This window comes from Solea solea, chromosome 1 (assembly GCF_958295425.1).
Source record: "Solea solea chromosome 1, fSolSol10.1, whole genome shotgun sequence".
In the NCBI taxonomy this organism is placed as follows: Eukaryota; Metazoa; Chordata; class Actinopteri; order Pleuronectiformes; family Soleidae; genus Solea; species Solea solea.
Window position 1 is genome coordinate 42,838,477 of NC_081134.1, and position 19,617 is coordinate 42,858,093.

At 41.3% G+C, this 19,617-nt stretch overlaps 3 protein-coding genes and 1 non-coding gene across 5 annotated transcripts in view; 2 read left to right on the forward strand and 2 right to left on the reverse strand.

The window, feature by feature from the left end:
* Positions 1 to 1,166: 1,166 nt before the first annotated feature.
* rps20 (ribosomal protein S20) lies at positions 1,167 to 3,471 on the reverse strand. The gene is made up of 4 exons (XM_058623338.1): positions 3,318 to 3,471; positions 1,739 to 1,838; positions 1,491 to 1,564; positions 1,167 to 1,400 (listed from the first exon to the last, which is right to left on the reverse strand). Exons 1-4 carry the CDS (start codon positions 3,318 to 3,320, stop codon positions 1,218 to 1,220), a joined length of 360 nt encoding a protein of 119 aa, XP_058479321.1. The 5' UTR covers positions 3,321 to 3,471; the 3' UTR covers positions 1,167 to 1,217.
* On the reverse strand, positions 1,631 to 1,698 carry LOC131473732 (small nucleolar RNA U54). Its single transcript, XR_009242229.1, has one exon. It is a non-coding gene; the product is annotated as a small nucleolar RNA U54 (small nucleolar RNA).
* Positions 3,462 to 14,337, forward strand: LOC131455571 (ankyrin repeat and SAM domain-containing protein 6-like). 2 transcript variants are annotated; one of them, XM_058623296.1, is made up of 18 exons: positions 3,462 to 5,063; positions 5,728 to 5,946; positions 6,060 to 6,261; positions 6,822 to 6,972; positions 7,577 to 7,621; positions 7,792 to 7,996; positions 8,154 to 8,260; positions 8,385 to 8,536; positions 8,658 to 8,895; positions 9,043 to 9,092; positions 9,508 to 9,702; positions 9,784 to 9,946; positions 10,545 to 10,765; positions 10,885 to 11,077; positions 11,396 to 11,463; positions 12,865 to 12,981; positions 13,060 to 13,156; positions 13,291 to 14,337. In XM_058623296.1, exons 1-18 carry the CDS (start codon positions 4,735 to 4,737, stop codon positions 13,338 to 13,340), a joined length of 2,802 nt encoding a protein of 933 aa, XP_058479279.1. In that variant the 5' UTR covers positions 3,462 to 4,734; the 3' UTR covers positions 13,341 to 14,337. The 2 variants fall into 2 exon arrangements, with proteins under 2 accessions (XP_058479279.1, XP_058479286.1); XM_058623303.1 differs by having other exon boundaries at positions 13,060 to 13,144.
* Positions 13,291 to 19,617, forward strand: part of ahrra (aryl-hydrocarbon receptor repressor a) — a 67,662-nt gene continuing 61,335 nt past the window's right edge. Inside the window, exon 1 of the mRNA XM_058623323.1 lies at positions 13,291 to 13,377. The gene's annotated coding sequence lies outside the window, so the exon portion shown is untranslated. The remainder of the gene's footprint in view (positions 13,378 to 19,617) is intronic.

Below are 19,617 nucleotides of genomic sequence, written 5' to 3' on the forward strand. Positions count from 1 at the left end.
CGCTGAGGTACAGGATGGATTCTGCTATACTGAACCAAGATGGGACAAAGATAATAGGAGGTCAAATCCCATTTATGAGGACAGTAAATTGGATTATTGATGTTTCTACTTGCACTTCTACTTCGACATGCAGCAGTGTCACCAAACAATCCAGAATCCCACTGATTCCTCATAAATTAACGCAAAACAATGTGTTTATCCTCTCACTGTGTGAGTCAAAGCCAAGAGACCAAGGCAAAGAAAGAGATGGCTTGGGTGAAGGCCTTTCACATGTGACAGCAGGAAAAGCTCAGGTGTGAATTATCAAGTTGATGAAGGCTGAATTCCATGTAGCTTCACTAGTTATAGGAATCATGCTGGCTCAGTCACACTGTCCTGACCTGCTTTATTATTAATGTTATAAGTAACACCTGTGAGAAGGACCAACAATGGGATGTCCTTTCCTACATATAGTCATTTTCATCAGTATAGTAAAATAAGATAGTGGGAAACAATGTATTTGTATAATGTAGTTTCTCCATTCTGCCAACAGAACCTGATATATTCAATTTTAATTAGAGTAGTGCATGTTGCCAAGTCAAAATGATCCATCTTCTCCCATTGTGTTGTACCAGCCTCAAGTATTACAGTAATGAACTAGTGAATAATGTGAACAGGTAGATGAGCTGGACTAGTACTTCACAGTAACTGAGCCAGGTCTTATAGGTGGTCAATGTATATTTTAAAATAATCTCAAAGTGTTTTCTCCAGATTTTAACTTAAAGATGTTTTTCTGCATTTATTGTATAAGCATGTTTTCACCCTAGGTGCAATGCTTTTAAGTTAGGGCCCATCAATCACATGAGCAAGGGGCAAACCAATAAACACATTATGTTGACATTTTTTTTTTTAAAGCAAAATCAGGTTGCAAACATTTCTCACTGAAATGGTTAATTTATCAATTCAAATAGCAGGAAATGTAGCACTTTAGCCATGGTCACTTAACTCTAAAAAAGGTGTAGGTCCACAAACCTAGCCTAAACTGTATAAATTTAAAACATGAATAAACCCAAGGCTATTTCCATTTCCTCTACATCCTAAAGCTTCGTCTTAAGCCTCAATATTTTACCTCCAAATTCTTTACCAAAATGTGTCCTCATAACTGAAGACTGACAAGCTCACACAACTTATTAGACACCAGTTTCCTTTTTATTTTATTAAACGAATCATCTGCATTTTTATGCGTCTGCGATGGTAACTTCAACCTCTACACCAGGTTCGATGCTGATGGAGGTGATCTGCTTCACAATTTCAGATGGACTGTGCAGATCGATCAGGCGCTTATGGATCCTCATCTGGAAGCGATCCCAGGTTTTGGATCCCTCACCACAGGGAGTCTTTCTGGTGGTGATACGCAGAGTCTGGGATGGGGCAGAGAAACCAGAATTTAGTCGAAATCCAGAACTACATTTAAGAAGATGTTCTGCATGTTTTTGAGAGTGTTTCAGTACCTTGGTTGGCATACGGACAGGCCCCTTCACCTTCAGGTTCTTCTCCTTAGCGCCACGGATCAAGTCTGCGCAGACTGGGAGACATACAAACTTTACTTATAATATGCAAGTAAATAAACCATTTAATGACACTGACAGAACAGTGGCTCAGAATAGCGTATAAGGTCATCAAGATTTATCAGGGACAAATTTTTATCCTCATTGCTCAGGTCTGTTTAATTCTCACATCACACTTAAAGCTTATGTACCTTTCTCCAGAGACTTGACGTTACGGCTGGTGAGAGTGATGCGGATGCGGTGAATGGCAACCTCAGTCTCCACAGGTGCCTTACCAGTGTCCTTGAAAGCCTGAAGGTACAGAAAACAGCGTTAAAACAACACATTAGACCAATCTCTGATTTTTATTGTTATTGTATTATCAGCATTAGTTTCCCCAGGTACACAATTTGCATATACAAATACGTGTACTCGTCAGCTTTCATAATTTTCCGATTCAAAATCAATTCAGTTTCACTAAAAATTGATTTTCTTCAGTTACTGATGTATCCATAAAAGCACAACATTTCAGTTATTCCTGATGAAGACTACAGAAGTTGGGAGATAACGTAAAACACCTAAACACAATCAACAGCTTTTGACCACGTGAGTAAACGTCTAGATATGTTCTAATGATGGGTCGAGAACTGTCCAAATTTCAAAAGTCGTACGAAGACAAATACTAAATTCTTGAAATTATAGTCGACCCTGCTTTTGTAACGGAGTTAAGTAGTGTGATTCCCCTTGCCATAAAAAAAGAAAACTCATCTCGGAACAGGGAAACTTGTTTGTCCTATGGTAATTAAATGCAGCACCCGTGTGGATTAGGGTCGTGCACCCCGGGGGTAACAGCAGTCGGACTTCGCTGTCTCCCTGGTAGGTGAATGAACTCCGCCATTGTTTCAAATTAATTACGTTAATTTTAATACTAAGGGGTGGTTTAAGTTGTACTTTTTTTTAAGCATATAGCTCCAGAACGGTCGAGCACGTCCTTTTTCATAAACAGTTGACGGGGTTTTCTTTTATTTTTGTTCACAAAATGACTAGTGCTACACGTTGTTAGCTAAGCTGCACTTTCTTTTCATTTCACATTTTACTAGGCGTGTGTGTGTGTGTGTGTGTGTGTGTGTGTGTGGAGCCGGGGACTGACTATTATTTCTCTCTCCGTCAGGTACGCTTTGTGTATGTTATTTTATGTTAATTTTAAAACTATTTGAGCAGTCGGACATCCCGGTCTCCCTGGCAAGTAGGGGTGTGTGTGTGTGTGAGAGAAAGAGGAACCGGGGGCTGACTGTATTATTTATTCCTCCGTCAGGTGCGCATATTGTCCGAAATAAACGACAAGACTGCCAACCCGAAGGTCTACTTCGTCTGTTAAACTACCCAACGCAATGATAGAGTACAACGCCGCTACACTTTTGCAAGTACGTCACTTATCGCATGACAACAAAAGAGTGCAGAATGCTTCACACATTTTAAACGTGAACAAAATACTATTAGCACAGTAAAATAATGCCGATTATTTAAGGTACCCGTTTGGACTCGACTGAGACAGGATTTCTTTTTCGGGATGAAGTTACAAGCAAACACTTAACATTTCACAGTTAAGGAGTCTGATTTGTGAAGGGAATATGGCGGGACGTCTACATCCAACGACAGTAGCTGTCCGTGCTAACGTTAGCCACGAGACTGTGAATCATCACTGAGTTTAAATTTGGCGTTAAATTCATCATATCAATGTCTGAAAAGCTTAATGGAACACCACAACAACTATACTGAAAGAGCACATACCATTATGAATATTCCTGACCGACTTATTCGGGAGAAAATTACGCGAACAGCGGTGAGCCAGGGATAGAAGACACCAACGTGGTTAGGTCTTCAGGAAAAAGGACCTTACCAGGGCCAACCTAAAGCTAAAGTACCCTACATCCGGGCTTCTCACACTTCTTCACGCAATGTGTTCGACTTAATAGTGACACACAGTGACACCTAGTGGTGACCACAATACTATGCAGCTTCTGACAATGACCACTAGATGGCGGTAAATGGTCAAACACTGATATCAAGCTAAGCATGGTAGTCGTGTCCGGAAACATCCGGTAGATACTTTCAAAACAATAGATTTATAATAAAAACAAGTACTTTTCTGTATTTCTGTAATAAATATGATTCGGTTATAAATATAAGAAATACTGATGTCATGTATACAAATTATCTATGTACTTAATATTACAACAGAAGTGAAACTCATGATGATGTTTTAACGATGACGCTGGATTTTGACGCCCCATACAAAGGCTTTTACGGTAAAAAAAACAAACCCCAAACAACCTGCTAACCCGTATCAAGTGAGGACATCGACATTCGGTTTCCAAAATAAAGCAATAATAATGTGAGACTTTTATGCAGTTGCTCCAAGTCCAGTTATTAGGTCGTATAGATGTGAGTATGTTCATTATTATTTTTTTCATTCAAAAATAACGCGCACTCGAGAGATACAGGGCGCTAGTTGTTTTATTGTGAAAACTGGATGTCAGCTTGATTGGTTCACAAGCTTACCGTAAAAATCGTTGTAAGGAGGCATTACAATTCAGCGTTGGTTACTGGTCAAAGCAACACACACACACACACCGGAATTTTAACATACAAGGAAAGCAGATTGAATTAACACATGCATTTACATTGCAGTAAAACGTATGTACATTTGCGCAGCACGGAACGGATGTGTAAAGAGTGTGAGTGTTGAAAATGATTGCCTCATATTGTAGATAAAGGCTCTTGGGCAGCAATATGATCATTCGAGCTTTTATTTTTGAGAAATGTAAGCGGAAGTTTTGTTGTCTGTTGTGGCCGTGTTACTTTTACAGAAGTAACGGAACCGGGGCCGTGCCGGTACGGCAGGTAGCCAAAAAGTTGTTTTTTAGTCGGAACAAGGTTTTGCCTCCTGTGTTGCGGGTGTAAAAGTGTGTCAGACCAACAGAAGAAGTATAATTAAAATACAAGTAAGCAAGAGTACAATAGCAGAAGAAGACGTAGTAGAAGAAAAAGAAGGAGTCGTAGAACCGGAGATAAAACTTTATTTCACCGTGCGTCATGATTTCTAAACACGGGCCGCCGCCGACTGACAGGGTAAACTTTAGGACCAAAACCGTCGCTGAGACGAACTGGACTTTAATGGAGACGGAATAACGGGGTGAATGAAGACATGAATTTCGGAGTTCCCCCAGATTCGCTGCTACTTTTCCGTGCCTGCGACGAAGGCGACTATGAGACGGCCCGGGGAATCCTCGAGCCTGGAGCTCCGAAAGAGTCGGGGCGCCAGAGCAGGCTGCGGTCAGAAGTGGGGTCGGAGTGCAGCGCCGCGGATATGTTGTCGCTGGTACCGGTGGACTGCACGGACGAGGAGGGCAATACCGCCTTGCAGTTTGCCTCTGCCAGCGGGCACGAGAACCTGGTCCGGTTTCTGCTCCGGAAAGGAGCCTCGGTGGACAGCCGCAACAACTACGGTTGGACCCCGCTGATGCAGGCTGCGAGGTGGGGCTGCGGTCTGGAGCTCATTGCATTGTTTTCTAATGCAGAAAGCGACTGTCACACAAAACTCCATTAACAAATCTACCAATTTCACAAGTTACTCCATACAGTTAGTTATAAATTACTTTATAACACAGTGAAGGAGTTATCAGACGTCATTATTTAGTTTGTCCATTACATAACCATAACATAAACATTAACCCTAGTCACTAATTTTGGAACTGTAGCCATAGTTTGATAATTGAAATATCTGTTTATATTATAATCTAACATATGTTGAAATTATGATTGTCTACAAGCATATGATAGCAGTTCCCAGATTGCGCAACTCTTAATTAGCATCAATAAGTTTGTTAGAATTAACAGGATCTAATTCCAGAAATTGATGATAATTACAATATCAATAGATTCTTGATTCAAAGTGGAAAAACTCCTGAATCAGATTGTAGTCTAACTACAAAACTACAACACACACAGTGAGCCTGATTACCACCCTCTTCCACAGAATCTACCATATACTCCTGTAGATGTGGATCTTTAGTACAAGTGTTATGACTTGTTCCCCATCAAACATTGCTGTGGTTTGATGACCATTCTTCAGCTGGGGAAATTCAACCTTTGAGTTCCACTCCATCTCTTTCTGTACCTGTCTCATTTCTTTATCCAGGTTTGGTCACTTGACTGTTGCCCACATCCTGCTGGAGAATGGGGCCGAGATTAACGGACGCAACAGGCTGGGCGCGAGTGTCCTGACTATGGCGGCTCGTGGTGGACACACACATGTAGTCAAACTCCTCTTGGAGAGTGGTGCCTTTGTGGATGACTACGATCACCTGGCTGTCACAGCAGATGCGGTCTCCAATGGAAACAACAGCAATAGCTGCAGGTTTTTGGGCAGTTTTTTTTTTAAGATGGGCCTTAATCAGTGTTAAGGGATTATTTTGAATAACATCTTTAGTCAAGCATTGGTTTTAGCTCTTGTCTTGCTTTTTTCCACAGCACGGCTGGTTTTGGAGGTGGTGAGGTTTGTCCTGAATTGGGCAGCATCAGAGAGTTTATGGACATCACAGCTCTAATAGTGGCGTCACAGCATGGCCATGAGGCCTTAGTGCGCCTGCTGCTGGAGTGGGGCTCTGATGTCAACTTTTCCCAGAAGACCACAGGCTGGGGACCACTGATGGCAGCCACACTCAGTGGGAAGGTGAGACTAGTGATGGTTGTTTACATACATAACTGTAATGCCTGGTGAGGTTTAAAGATGGTTGTTAACATGGTCTTGCAACCAAAGATGGTCGCAAAAATATTTTCTGACAGTGACAGAAATGTAGTACTGCCCCAGTGTGTGTGCTGTTACAACTTTCGTCCACTGACTAGCTAATAGTAATTGAGTAACTAGACATGACCAAATATCACAGAGGTGAAATGTGTCCTCCTTGCTCCCTTAGACTTTCCTCTTCACTTTCCTCCACAACTGCCAGAGTGCAGTTCATCCTGTTCCGTTGTTTAGTTCAAGTGCATGTTCATGATTTGTATCTTCTACACTTACTTGAATTGTAGCCTACAATTTATTCTGTATAAGTCTTAAAGACTTGCATCGTACTTGATGTTGTAATCAAGTCTATATAAGATTGCAGCAATCGCACTTTGTTTGTGTGAGACATCAAACTCAACAACAGCAAAAGTGCCTGTGGAGTAATATCCCATCATGGTTTGTGATTGTAACCGGAGAGAAAGCAGAATAATGTTGTGTGTGTTTTGAAGGTGGTTGTGGCTCAGCAGCTGGTAGAACGTGGAGCTGACCCAGACCGAGTCAACGTTCTGTCCAAGACGGCCTTTGAACTCGCCCTGCAGCTGAAACAGAGAGACATCAAGGCCTATCTGGACTCTATCACCACAGTCCGACCGCAGACAGGTAGGACTTTTCCTCTCTGCAGGACCACAATAAAGTACAGCATTTCCAAAGAAAACACACAGTTGTACAAAGTTCACAGTGTAATTATGAAGAATGCAATGGCAACGGTAATGCAGAGTTTGCATGTGAAAACATAAATATGCTGCTGAATTGCTACCGTATTAGTGCACCGTACAATCAAAGAATGAAAAGAGCTCAAAATTGTTTTTTGCTCAGTATTAAAGTCTTCTTAATTTTAATTTTGTTGGAGAACAGGCATTTTTTTTTTTTTTTTTTTAAAGTTTGCAGTTTACGAAGAAATGTTTCTCTGTCTCCACGATTTATTATTGTGTGAAGTTAGACATGATCTCTGATTGCAGTTGACACTAAAGTGAGAGTAAATACAACAGTGGCTTCTCTCAGCCTCTTTGATGTTTAACCGCTCTTCTCACCAAAGGCTCAGGATTTAGGTCAGCTAACCTGCAACATCACACGTGGTCTTTACAATGTTATTTAATGTGCCTGTAAATCTCTTACTTCTTTATCTTTTATGAAAGCAAACATACAGTACATTCACACAAAATATGAATTAAATGCTGTCAAATGTCTGGTCATTTATTTGCAGATGATGAAAGAAAAAGACCAGATGTGTTCAGTGCCCTCAAGTTGGGTAAGTTCTATTAATTATTAGTGACACGCATAATTAAAAGCAAACAGCATTTTTTTTCTGAAGACTATCATGTGATTTACACAGACAAAAAAATTGACTGTGTTTTATCCATATATTTCTATAGGTGCATAGAATATCCATGTAATGTATGTGTTCTAATGTTGACTCAGGAAATTCCCAGCTTGTTAAAGAGATCTTGGAGGAGGATCCCACCCAAGTGAATTCCTCCAATCAAGAGGGAGCGTCACCTCTGATGATAGCAGCGGTGAGCGGCCAGTTAGAAGTGGTCCAGCTCATGGTGGAGAAGAATGCAGACATAGACAAACAAGATGGCGTTCATGGCTGGACTGCACTAATGCAGGCTACCTATCATGGGTAAGTTGAGAAAAAATTGTGGAGTTAATTGTTTCTATATTCTGAATAGATGGTGTAGTGGATCATTTCTTTTCTAATCAATATTGGAATACAAAATTAACTGATTGTGTGAACTACAAACAGTATATATCTTTTTTTGTCTCCCTCCTTCCTACAGTAATAAAGATATTGTTAAATACCTGCTAGATCAGGGAGCTGATGTCAACCTTCGAGCTAAGAATGGATACACGGCGTTTGATTTGGTTATGTTGCTGAATGACCCAGGTAACCACACTGTCACTGTCATTGTATCGTCTCACTGCCCTTACAAATTCTTTCTAATACTCTGAAGCATTCAACTGCTTCCTTTCATTTAATCAATCCTTATTTATTCACTTTTCTTTCTCAGACACTGAGCTGGTGCGTCTGTTAGCATCGGTGTGTATGCAGGTAGATAAGGACAAGTCAAAACACCGTGGCAGAGCATTCATGACTCGCTCCAAAAGTCGCCAGTCCCTCAACAACATTCCTGTGCCACCTGATGACAAGGGAGGCCTTAAGGTAAAGGAGAATTTAAGTCCTTTAAATTGTATCTGAATATAAATCTAGAAAGATTAAATAAAAAACATGTAAATAATATACGTACCATGATGCTGACATTTTTAATTGCTCCCTCCTCCAGTCCTGGTGGAGTAGGATGTCAAATCGGTTTCGCCGGCTTAAGTTGACGCACACCCTGAGGCAAGGCCTCTCGTCCAATCGCCTGGCCCCATTCCCTGACGATGCTAAAACGTCACTGGATGCCACAATGAAGGCAAATCGAAAGCCCGGTGCCGTGCCTAATGGGGCGCTGGCACCGACGCCTCCACTGGGAGGGAGCGACTTTAACACGAGCTGGGCTGTCAAGACCAAAGAAGCTGGTGAGCCAGATTGGTAACATTAATGTGGAGGCTGTAAATCATCAATAATGCCATTTATTTAGTGTGAATGTGGATTTGCGTGGACATGCACGACGTGTATCAAACACGGAAGAGGGAACATGTAAAAGTGCAGTCCTTTTTTTCCAGGTGTTTGCAGGTCATCATCAGAAAAAGAAGACTTCCTCATAACCACTTTGGTAAGAATATTTACTCAAAATTAGGTTGGCTATCTGATCAGAAAGTTTTGGCTGAAAAACAATATTTGAGTAGCTCAGTCTAACAGTGACCTCAAAACATACTGTTTACAGGCCCCTTGACATTTCATGTTGAAGATTTTGTCTATTTGCCCCAGGTTATTATATATTTTTAAAGTAGTTTGTCTTTTATTAACTCTCTATATTTCACTCCAATTCATTCTTCAGTCCCCACTATGTCAGTACAGAGTAATACAGTGCTTGATGTTAGGAGTTCAGTGTTTGTAGAAATGGTGTCCAACCAGCTATTTTGTCTTCGCACCAAAGTCTGACACAGATTTGTCGCACAGATGTGTCCACTTTTAGTTAGTGGACACAGATTATTATTATTATTTTTTTCGTTTTCCATCTCTTGTAGTTGAGAAGCGGTGCACCCTTGACCCGGCTTCCCAATGACAAGCTGAAAGCAGTGATTCCTCCCTTTCTGCCTCCATCCAACTTTGAGCCGTGGAACTCGGACCGTTCGCGTCTCCTCAGGGAAGGGAAGAGTGAAGTGCCTCGTCTGCCCATGCCGCCTCAGAGGAAACTCAACAGCAGTGGAAACTCTGACATTGTAAGTGGTGAAACTCAAGTCTGCATGTTTGTCATCTTTCACACATCTTTGCTATAATCCCCTCTTCTTCACTTCATTCAGACGTCCATCAGTCGTGTGGTCAGCAGGTCCATAAAATTTCCCAGCATTCCCAAGGGGCCGTCCTCCTCCTCGCCTTCTAACTCTGGTCACTACCACTCCCCCCACTCTTCTGGTGGCTCCAATGGAGTGGCGGGGGTCAACCGGGACTCTCACAACCGTTCAGGTTCAAATACAAATCACACAAATGTTACTTGATTAAAAGATCTGTCTCCAGATGAGTGCTTCAAGTCAAAAAAACAAAAAAAACAATGGGGAAAAGTAAGAACAAGGATTCTGTTATGAGACGAGTCCACAGAGTTGTGTGTGTGTGTGTGTGTGAGATTAGAACCAGGCATGAAGTGAATGTGTGTTACTACGTCACTGTTTTCTGCCCATCTAGACAAAACAAATCGTCGGGGCAGTGTGGATGCCAGGTGTATGCAGAGTAGAATTAATGCTTTATCTAAAAACAAAGACGGCGTAGTGTGGATGTAGCCCAAGTGTCATTTACACCGATCAGCGAAAACTGGTTTTACTATTGTGGCAGATCTTTTTTATTTTTTACCTACGTAAGCCTTTAAGATATGAAAAATAATGAACCTACAAGATAAGATTAGAATCACATTATTGATGATTCCGAAATTATTTTGTGATTCACAGATATTAACCGATTAGCCAAAACATTAAAGCAGTGTTTCCCAAAACTTGTCCTCAGGGAACACTGCCCCAGCACTGCATTAAAGCCACTGACTAATGTTTCTCTTACTCCATCCTTCCACCAGGCGGCAGTGCAGACAGTGTTCTTTCCCAGATAGCAGCCCAAAGGAAGAGAGCAGCTGGCTTAATAGATGGGAAGGTCCAAGCTCCAGAGAAGCAGCACAGCCCGACACAGAGCCAACCCCAACCCTCTGTCCCAGCATCCAGCCTGCCACTGCCTGATATCAGCCTCCCTGATATCCACACCCACTCAAGTCTGGTCCACTCTGAAATCCACTCAAGAAGGGTCTGTTTTATGTTCCCTGTCTGACATCACTGTTATTACTGTGTAGAATTATGTAGTCCTTTTCCTCCTCATCAGATCATGTTAAAGTGGTGCGTCTTTCTCTCTCTGTGACTTTGTAGAAGATGGAGTTGAAGAAGAGACCTCAGTCAGGGAACTCGTCCACCTCCAAGAGCACGTCGCCCACACTGACCCCGTCTCCTTCACCCACGCCAAAGGCTGCCACTGGGCCAGGGGACTCTCTGTCTTCAGCCTCCTCCCATCCTCGCTCCAAGAGCAGTGGAGGTTCCAGCAGTGGGACCATCACTGATGAGGGTAATGGCAATGAATATCATCATCAGTCTTTTTTTTTAAACTTGTTTTGATGATTTATTAGTTTCATCTGTGTAAAATATAGTCTAACTCAAGTTAACTTTTATTGTCTCATGTAGTCATACTCATACATCATCTATTTTAGTATCTGTAAGTTTGACCACACAGACTATAATTCTAAATTGTTCTTGTTTCATCAGAAATAAACCTACACACATAACATCTACATAAACAAAACCTAGCAGGAATATATGCCAAGTTTTAGCACTTACCTTCATTACTTTACTTACTTATGATTATTTTGCCTTTTTTGATATGCAGATGAGCTGTCTGGTATCTTGAAGAAACTGTCGCTGGAGAAATACCAGCCCATTTTTGAGGAACAGGAGGTATTCTTTCTTTCTTATTTGGTCCAAAAAACAATTTCATTCAACTCTTAAGTCTGTCAGTGAAAAGGACACTTAGATTACTGAACAGCAGTGTCTTACAGTACAACAATTAGAGCATGGATACCCGAATATTGTGAATATTAACTGATGTGATCCAGACCTAGTGTTTCTATATAGAAATGGCATTTACTACTTACACAATGGTTGGATTATGTAAACGGTTATCGGAGGAGTCTGGAATTTTATTATACTCATAACTGTTGGTGATTACTGATGAGGTGTGTGACAAAAAATACAGAACGCATGTCAGGTTCTTGAAAAACTCGGCCCTAAAAATACAGCAAGTCTTTTGGGTTCAGGTCGGATTTGGTCAATATTTTCTCGGTCTCAGGTGGGTTCAAAAGAAGTGTGTGTGTTTCCCTTTTTTGGGGTCCCTGTTCAAAAATCACATGCCCAAACTAAATAGAGTATATCTCTGCAATTACAAGCTCTATGTGAATTATCTTGGTATCAAAATAAAGATAACATCTGTGAGATTCCACCAGAAGTGTACGTTTTACCGTAGATACCACTGTGCAGTAAATGCCACACACTAAATGAAGGATTTTTTTCCCTCGCCCAAAGAAATATTGCATTTTAAAATAAATATCACCTTTTAAAAATGTGCATTAGGAGCTTAAAAACTCATGGAAGTCATGTAACAACATGTGGAGATTAGCTGTGTCTGATGATGCTGAAGTGAAGCTGAAGTGAAGCAGAGTAAAATTACAGAGGTCTCTGAATGCACGTAGCTCCCTCCGTTCGCACGTCAGAAGGACGCAAATGCGTGTGACGTAGTTTGATGGACATTTGCCCTAAAGGCCGTCTGGAATGACCAATCAGGCCAGGAAGAGGCCCCAAAGCATGCTTGGAAGTCTAGTTCTCCATTAGAAGCGGTTTTGTTCTGGTGAAAACAGCTTGTTTTGCTCAACAACAAAGGTAAGACAACATTTCTGGTTGTATTTCTTGAAAGTGAGTTGTTGTTTTGCTCTTGTTTTGCAGCTGGATCTGTGAGTTTTAGTCGTAGAGTGATATAAATGGTACCGTTGGAAACTGTGGAGTCTCTACTGTCGAGCAGACATGTTTTTGCTGATTCTCCGGTGCTGCTTTTAAATGTTACGGCTCATGTTGGTTAGATTACTTGGCGTTTAGTCTGTGTTTGGTGAACACAGGAATGTTTTTTATGAGCCTTTAGCCGAGTTTCTGAGCTTTCTGTGGGTATGCAGCATGTCAATATTGATCACAGGTAAATGTGCCTTTGATAAATATGCGTCACGTGAGTTTTTTGCCCCCGGTAACAGGGGCTACCGGGAGGAAGACAATGTCTAATTGAATCGTGATTTATCTTCCCCCTTCCTCTAGGTGGACATGGAGGCATTTTTGACTCTAACGGATGGAGACCTGAAGGAGCTGGGCATTAAAACGGATGGACCCAGACAACAGATCTTGGCTGCCATATCAGAGCTCAATGCTGGAAAGGTTAACATGATAGCTAACACATCACGTTTTCCTTCAAATGTTGCCAGTGTATAAACAACTTTTGTTCATTTTCACCAGGGCAGAGAAAGGCAGATTCTTCAAGAGACCATCCATAACTTCCAGTCATCGTTTGGTAGCAGCGCCAGTAACACAAGACAACCAGGTGAACCACGCTGTGAGTGTCAGATCTTAAAACTGAGCTACTGTACAGACTCTGATAGAGACACTGAAACAAACTACATGCAGCAACAAACAAGATTATAATCTTTCTCTGTCTGCCTTTTTTTTTTTTTTTTTACACTTCCTCAGCACCAACAGGTTGGATGAGACACCAGGTTCGTTCCTCCAGCAAGAGGTAGCCAGGAGCCATGACGCTCATCAGGGAGTACACAAAAGGTACTTAGAATAAGAGTGAAACGCTGTTGACCAATAGCCAAGAAGAAAATAAAATTGAGCTTTTTGGACACATCACTAAAGGATGCCACAGCAAATGTTGCCAAGTTGCCATTAACGGACCCTGGTGAATCAAAGTTTTTCTTTTAAGGATCTTAAAGGGCTGTGGAGACCAGCACCCTGCTCCAGTTTTTAATAACATTCAGTTTCAGACCCTAATGTGCAGGATTAAGTTGTAGAAGATGAGTGGGTTTTCACAAAGAGCAGAAAGCAAAGGAGATGATGGATCTGAGAAAATGTGCGATACGATATGTATTGTACAAATTGTAAGTTTAGAAATGTGTATTTCCTAATATCAATGTGACTGAGACTAGAGAGAATGAGAAAAAGGATGTTAGCCAAGCTCTTTTACATCATTCAGTATCGTGGACTGCTGTCTTAAGTGTCTTGAATTACTGGACCGCTGTGTAAACAGATGAGTTTCAGTTAAGACTGTGCCGTTATGATGATGCAATAAGTAAATGTTTTTACTGTCTAAGATCCTGTTGGACTTGAGATGAGAAAATATTGGCAAAAACAATATTTCAGAGCGTTTTACGAGCAGTATAAATTTAGTTAAAAAGAGGTACACTGAGCAAGACTTTCCACTGAGCCCGTTGGATGTTTGTGCATCTGGCTACAACATTAAACATTTGTTCCACACACAGACAGAAGAAGCACTCTATCACCCCAATGTATAAGGTACTTAAGATCAATGTCTTAAATCCAAATGATGTTCTGGAGAGCACAGAGGGGACCAAAGATGACATCATATTCTTTTAAGTGATGGAGTGTGTTGGCGGAACATGAATAAACACACTTTGCTGTTTTTGAAAGGACTCTGTGGACAATGAAAGACAAAACAGAAGAATGTGTGTCTGAAGTGAAATGCTGCTTAATAAAACAAACTATATATAACCTGTATTTATTGGGTTTTGGACTGAATAGTGGGACAACTCGTTTCAGGTCCAGCGTCTGTCTCCACAAGATGGCAGTGACCTACTGTCTAAAGCTACTGTCTAAAGCTTGTGATGGTCCTATGAAAGTGAGAGTCTGTGTAACTTTAGTGGGAAGAAATGTCAAATCAAAAGTATGATTTATCTGTATAATCTTGCAGTAATCTTACATGGACACATTCAGTGCTCTTGGTGCGAAAGCCCTGTTCTGGTGTGACCAGGTTTGACCACTAGCTCATGTTTACTCATCTTAAGATGGATCTCGCTGAGCAACTTTGCCAACTCTGTTACAGCATTGCACCACGTGTGGCCAATGGTGTTAAGAGGCTCTCTTTAACACCCTTAGGGTTGTTGTAGGTAGCTGTCGCTCACATAAAGCCCATGTCTGACAGCTCAAAAGCATTTTTACTTCAACTGTAACAACCTTATGATACCCAATAGTGATATTTAATTAAATGTCCTTGCATTAAACTGATGTAAAACACTTCCACCAATTTTTTTTTTATTATAAATTTATCAATATTTAAATTAAATAAACTCCTTACGTCAACAATTCATTAAAAAAAAAAAGAAAAAAGATGAAATGCTTCACTTGTTGGAAGGTCTCCAAATCTGTAAGATGCAGTCATACATTTTAAACAGTAGATGTGATGCCGCAAGATCCTGCTCTCATTTTAAAAGTATTAAATTAAAGTTTAGTGCAGTGAAACATTCCCTCCAGCAGATGAAGGTCAGACCAGCACCGTGTCAAATTTACCACATACAGTATGTCATTCAATCAAATGTCTAAATTAGGGATGGACAATAAGGACTAGATGAAACACAATGTTCTGCTGGACCAGATCAGTGCCTTATGGATTTTCAACGACGAGTGACGTGTCCGATATTTATTTTGTCATTTCTTGAAGCTTCTGTGTAACTATTTGAGTAAGAGCAGCTGAAAAATGTGGCGGTTTGAAATTGCAAGTGCCTCTAACCATTTTGACTTGACTTCAGAAAAGTGGACCGACCCCAAACATGACCAAATAGCAATGCGCTTGCATTGCTGAAATCATTATTGATGACCTGGATATAGACTGGCCCGACAGGCAGGCGACAGGGTTCCTGTGGAGTTTAATGAAAAGCATGGCTCGGTGTAGGAAAAGCTCTCCTCTCCAGGACTGTGGCAGATTGAGTGCTCAGATGTACAGTTATGTAAAACACATTTGGAATATATTAACATCACTGTGGCATGTGGGCAGCAAATGGAGTGATTTATTAGATTTTTCTCTCAATTGTTTTCACTCGCATACGGTTTTGATTGCATTGCATAACTGATTGAATGACATTGTCTATATCTCTCAATACAGTAGTCGTGCAGTGGGGACGAACCGTGGACACACTTATCACTTGTGCCTGGAGGTCATGACCTCAGCGATGTATGTAGTGACACAGAGCTAAGACGATCGCTGCGTTCCTAATGTCCGCCACATCAGCTCCATACAACTGTGTATCTCAGTATAGCTCTGTCTAGAGTTCATGCAGCCAGATGACATCCCCCACTAACAGTGAGATGGCTGCATTAATTTGGCCTATGGCTAAAAACACAGAGAAGCACTTATCTGTATTGCACTGTCAAGAGTGTTTGAGTCAAACTCATATTAAAATGTCCAACAGAGATTAAGTTTTAATTGAATGCCTGTTTTGTGATTTCCATGTGCTGTGCATTGCTGTATCATGCACAAGAGTGAACTGCACTCCTATGCAGCTATCACTAAACTAAATCCAGATGGTTCACAGAGCATGTTTCAAGAGGCGCAGTTCGTCTTGACTCGACATAATAGTCATTAGAAAATGTGTCATGTAGTCATCGTCTTAATGCCATTTTCCTGAGGTCATCTAAACCTCAAAGCCAATTCATCTTTTATTTACTGGAACAAGTGAAAAAGCTATAGTCCAAGGGAGAATACTGTAAATCACTCCTCTGCTGTCAAGAAATTGACTCCCATCACTGACTTTCCTTGGAAACACAATATCTCCCTCAGTTAAAAGAAAAACATAATTTTAAACTTTATGAATTGTGACAATCTTTGTTCCGTCAGGTATGTAAGTGGAAATTGAAATAACGTTCAAAGCAAGTTTCTCCCACTGGTGCCACATTTTACTCAGGCAGCCAGATATGAAGCCATGGCCAGAGGCAGTATCTTTTCAAGTTGCCTATCTTTCCCTTTCCTGTTAATGCAATAATGTCTCAGGAATGCCCCAAGGGAATTTCTTCAAATTTATTGCCCACATTCACTTGTACTCAGGGATTCGCTGATTAGATTTTGGTGGTCAAAGGTCACGGCACATATGGTGCGTCGCACTCATAGGTCATCATTTCTAACTTATGAGGAGGAAGTTTCAACTGCAGCACCTGCTGGAAGTTTTCACTCCAAGTGACTGGTTTGTTTGAACTCCTCATCTGCCATGTTCACAATTCAGTATGGGAGCGAAAGAATAAACCACACATGAAAAATGGACACTGTCTTCCAGGTCCAGTCTGAGGCCAAGCAGGAAATGAGAATATATTATTGAACAGCCATTGGGGGCTGATGACAATAAGAACAGTTTGAATTGAAGTCTAAGGGAAAATGAGCCCACTTTCCACCTGATTCATAACGTCCGTACACATTTTTCTGAGGAGTTTGTGGTGTCAATTGCTAGTTTCTAGTCTTTTTCAATTGCACATGATGCCAATTTTGTAAATTATCATCTATTTAGAGAGAAATAGATGATAAAACAGCAATTTATGAGGAGACCAGTATGATTGACAGCTAGTATCTGTTGCAGGGAACTCCACTAAACTTCTAGTTGTAAAACGTCTAAATGGCGCTGGTCAAATAGCAATTCTGGAGGCCCATGAGGATCTGGGAGTTTAGGTTTGTCATGACCAGTTGCCACCTCTGTCAAAGCTTTTAGTTCTTAGCACTTCTCCTTTTTTTGAATAAGTCCTACACACAATACTGTGTTACTAGTGCTGAGGGAAGTGGAACACACTAATAAGTCAGGGATGTATTTATGTGCGTGTGTAATAGAATGAAATGGGATTTTATATTCGAAATGTCAGTGGTATAATCTGACAAAACATTCGTTGTGATCAGTTTTTTAATAGTATTTAAGCGTGGTTATATACTGTAGGGGTGGAGTTACATGTCATCACAGATGTACACATAATATTAGTGGCAAATTGGCAGGTATCTACAAGAAAAAACACAAATAAAATAAACTTTTAAGTAAACCCTCATGGTCCCATGCAGCCCAGCCCCACCCGTCATCCCACCCACTCTGGGCCTTGGGGACATGGAGAACAATTACATGAAAGATTTAATAAATTTGTTTTTACGAGTTCTAGTTTTTTCCCAGTTTTTCGAGATCATCTCTAAAAGCTTGCGTGACAATACTAATGCACATCACCTCGGGCGATGCTGTGCGTGCATGCATGTGTTTGTAGTGAATTTGAAAGTTGGAGACGGAAGACGGGAATGTGAACTTGCCAAAGTGTCTGAGTGTCATCGTCTGTGTGATGTTATGAGGAGCGGGAATTAGAGGATTGAGTCGAGCCCTGTGGAGCTTTGACTCCACAGGGCTGTGCGTTCTGAACTCATATTTCCTACTCTCTCTTCTGCTTACCCATCGTCTATAGTACATCCAATAGTCGGCGTGTTCAGCTATCATAGCCGCGGTCTTGTTTGTGTAAACTATGTCCAAACAAACAGTTGCCGCCTGATTTCACATTTGTATCCCACTGTCAACATTCATTTGTGACTCATTTGCTTGCAGGGTTTCCCAGCATCCTCTGTGTTACACAATGCTGAACCTCTTTTACATCTCTCTCCTATCTCTCCCTCGCTCCCTCTCTCTCTCTCTCTCTCTCTCTCTTATTCTGTCTTTTTTTCTGTGGACGTCACACATATAGAAGCAGAACAACCCATGTGGAATGGAGCGGATTCCATCAGATTACAGACAGATTGAGGGGAAGCCAACCTCCCTCTGGCCTTTATACTGACCATGAAACAACCATTGAAAAACCCTAATTTAAATGTTAACAAATAATTTTTTGCTCTGATACCAAATCCAGTACAGTATTGGAAACCTTTAAATATCAGTAACTGAGAATCACCATGGAAACTCCATCAGTGAGCATTGCACTCTATTTTTCTATGTGTCTTTTGAGTTTGTTATCTATTTTAAAACCTTGTTAGACCAAAGCTGATTTGTTTGTTGTACCATGACAAAAATTGGTCTCTTCATCCGTGGTTGGTATCAATCACTGGATGCTTCACATGCTTGTGTTGTTTGCATACATGTGTGCACGTGTACAGGTATGCATTAACACATGTACTGTATGTCTGCAGGGTATTTCCATAGAGTCGTGACCCGACAGGACATGGTCTCTCCCATTAACAGCTCTCTGCTGTCATGGATTACGCTGCTGCAGCTCCACAAATCCTGACACCAACAGCACCAGTGTTGTCTTGTTTGATGAGTTCAGGTTAATCTCATGGTTAGACTAAATTTAGGCCGACAGCTTGGATCGCACCATGTTTCCTGGAATAGAATTGTCACATGTTGACAAGCTTGTGTCTTGTATGACACAAAAGGCTTGCCCTAAATGACAGATGAAACGAGTGTGTGTTTGCTAGGCTCCGGTATTGACCCTTCCAATTAATTATGGATGTCCATTAGAATCCAACTTGTCATGTCATGGCCCTGCATGTCTCTTGAAATCCCATGATGATGCTAACTGAGACATCTTAATCAATGAAAGCCACACTACTGCACCTGGCAGATGGCCTTCACTGAGTGCTATTTTGCTCCATGGTTATAATTCTGAAATGTGTTTTAAGCCACATACGCACACGCATACCGTGGACACAGACATGGACTGATGCACACACACACACGTACGTGGTTTGCGTGCGAAGACCTCCCTCAGCAGTGTGAACAGCCCTTTAAGGCCGGGCTAATCTGGAAGGCAGCTTGGATTGTGTTGTCAGTGGATTTACATTGATACCAAAGTAACTTAAATCGCAGCCACTGACAGCGTTAAACATGACCTTAAGACCTCCGCAGATCCGCGACCCCACCTGTCACAACATATGAAACGTCCCTCCTGATCGCACAACAGTATGACCGACAGCCATCTGCTTAATCTGAGGTGCAATCCTGCAGGGCTGCGTTATGACACACACTCCATTTTTAAACAGTCTGAATTGTCATAACAACC

Excerpts from the sequence above, each read along its gene's own strand:
- rps20 (XM_058623338.1), bottom strand. Across the intron at positions 1,565-1,738 it reads CGTCAAGTCTCTGGAGAAAG|TCTGCGCAGACTTGATCCGT; the intron begins GTACATAAGCTT and ends TATGTCTCCCAG. Across the intron at positions 1,401-1,490 it reads CTGTCCGTATGCCAACCAAG|ACTCTGCGTATCACCACCAG; the intron begins GTACTGAAACAC and ends GCCCCATCCCAG.
- LOC131455571 (XM_058623296.1), top strand. The coding sequence starts at position 4,735 with ATGAATTTCGGAGTTCCCCCAGATTCGCTGCTACTTTTCCGTGCCTGC. Across the intron at positions 12,982-13,059 it reads CAGAGCTCAATGCTGGAAAG|GGCAGAGAAAGGCAGATTCT; the intron begins GTTAACATGATA and ends CATTTTCACCAG. Across the intron at positions 13,157-13,290 it reads ACAACCAGGTGAACCACGCT|CACCAACAGGTTGGATGAGA; the intron begins GTGAGTGTCAGA and ends ACACTTCCTCAG.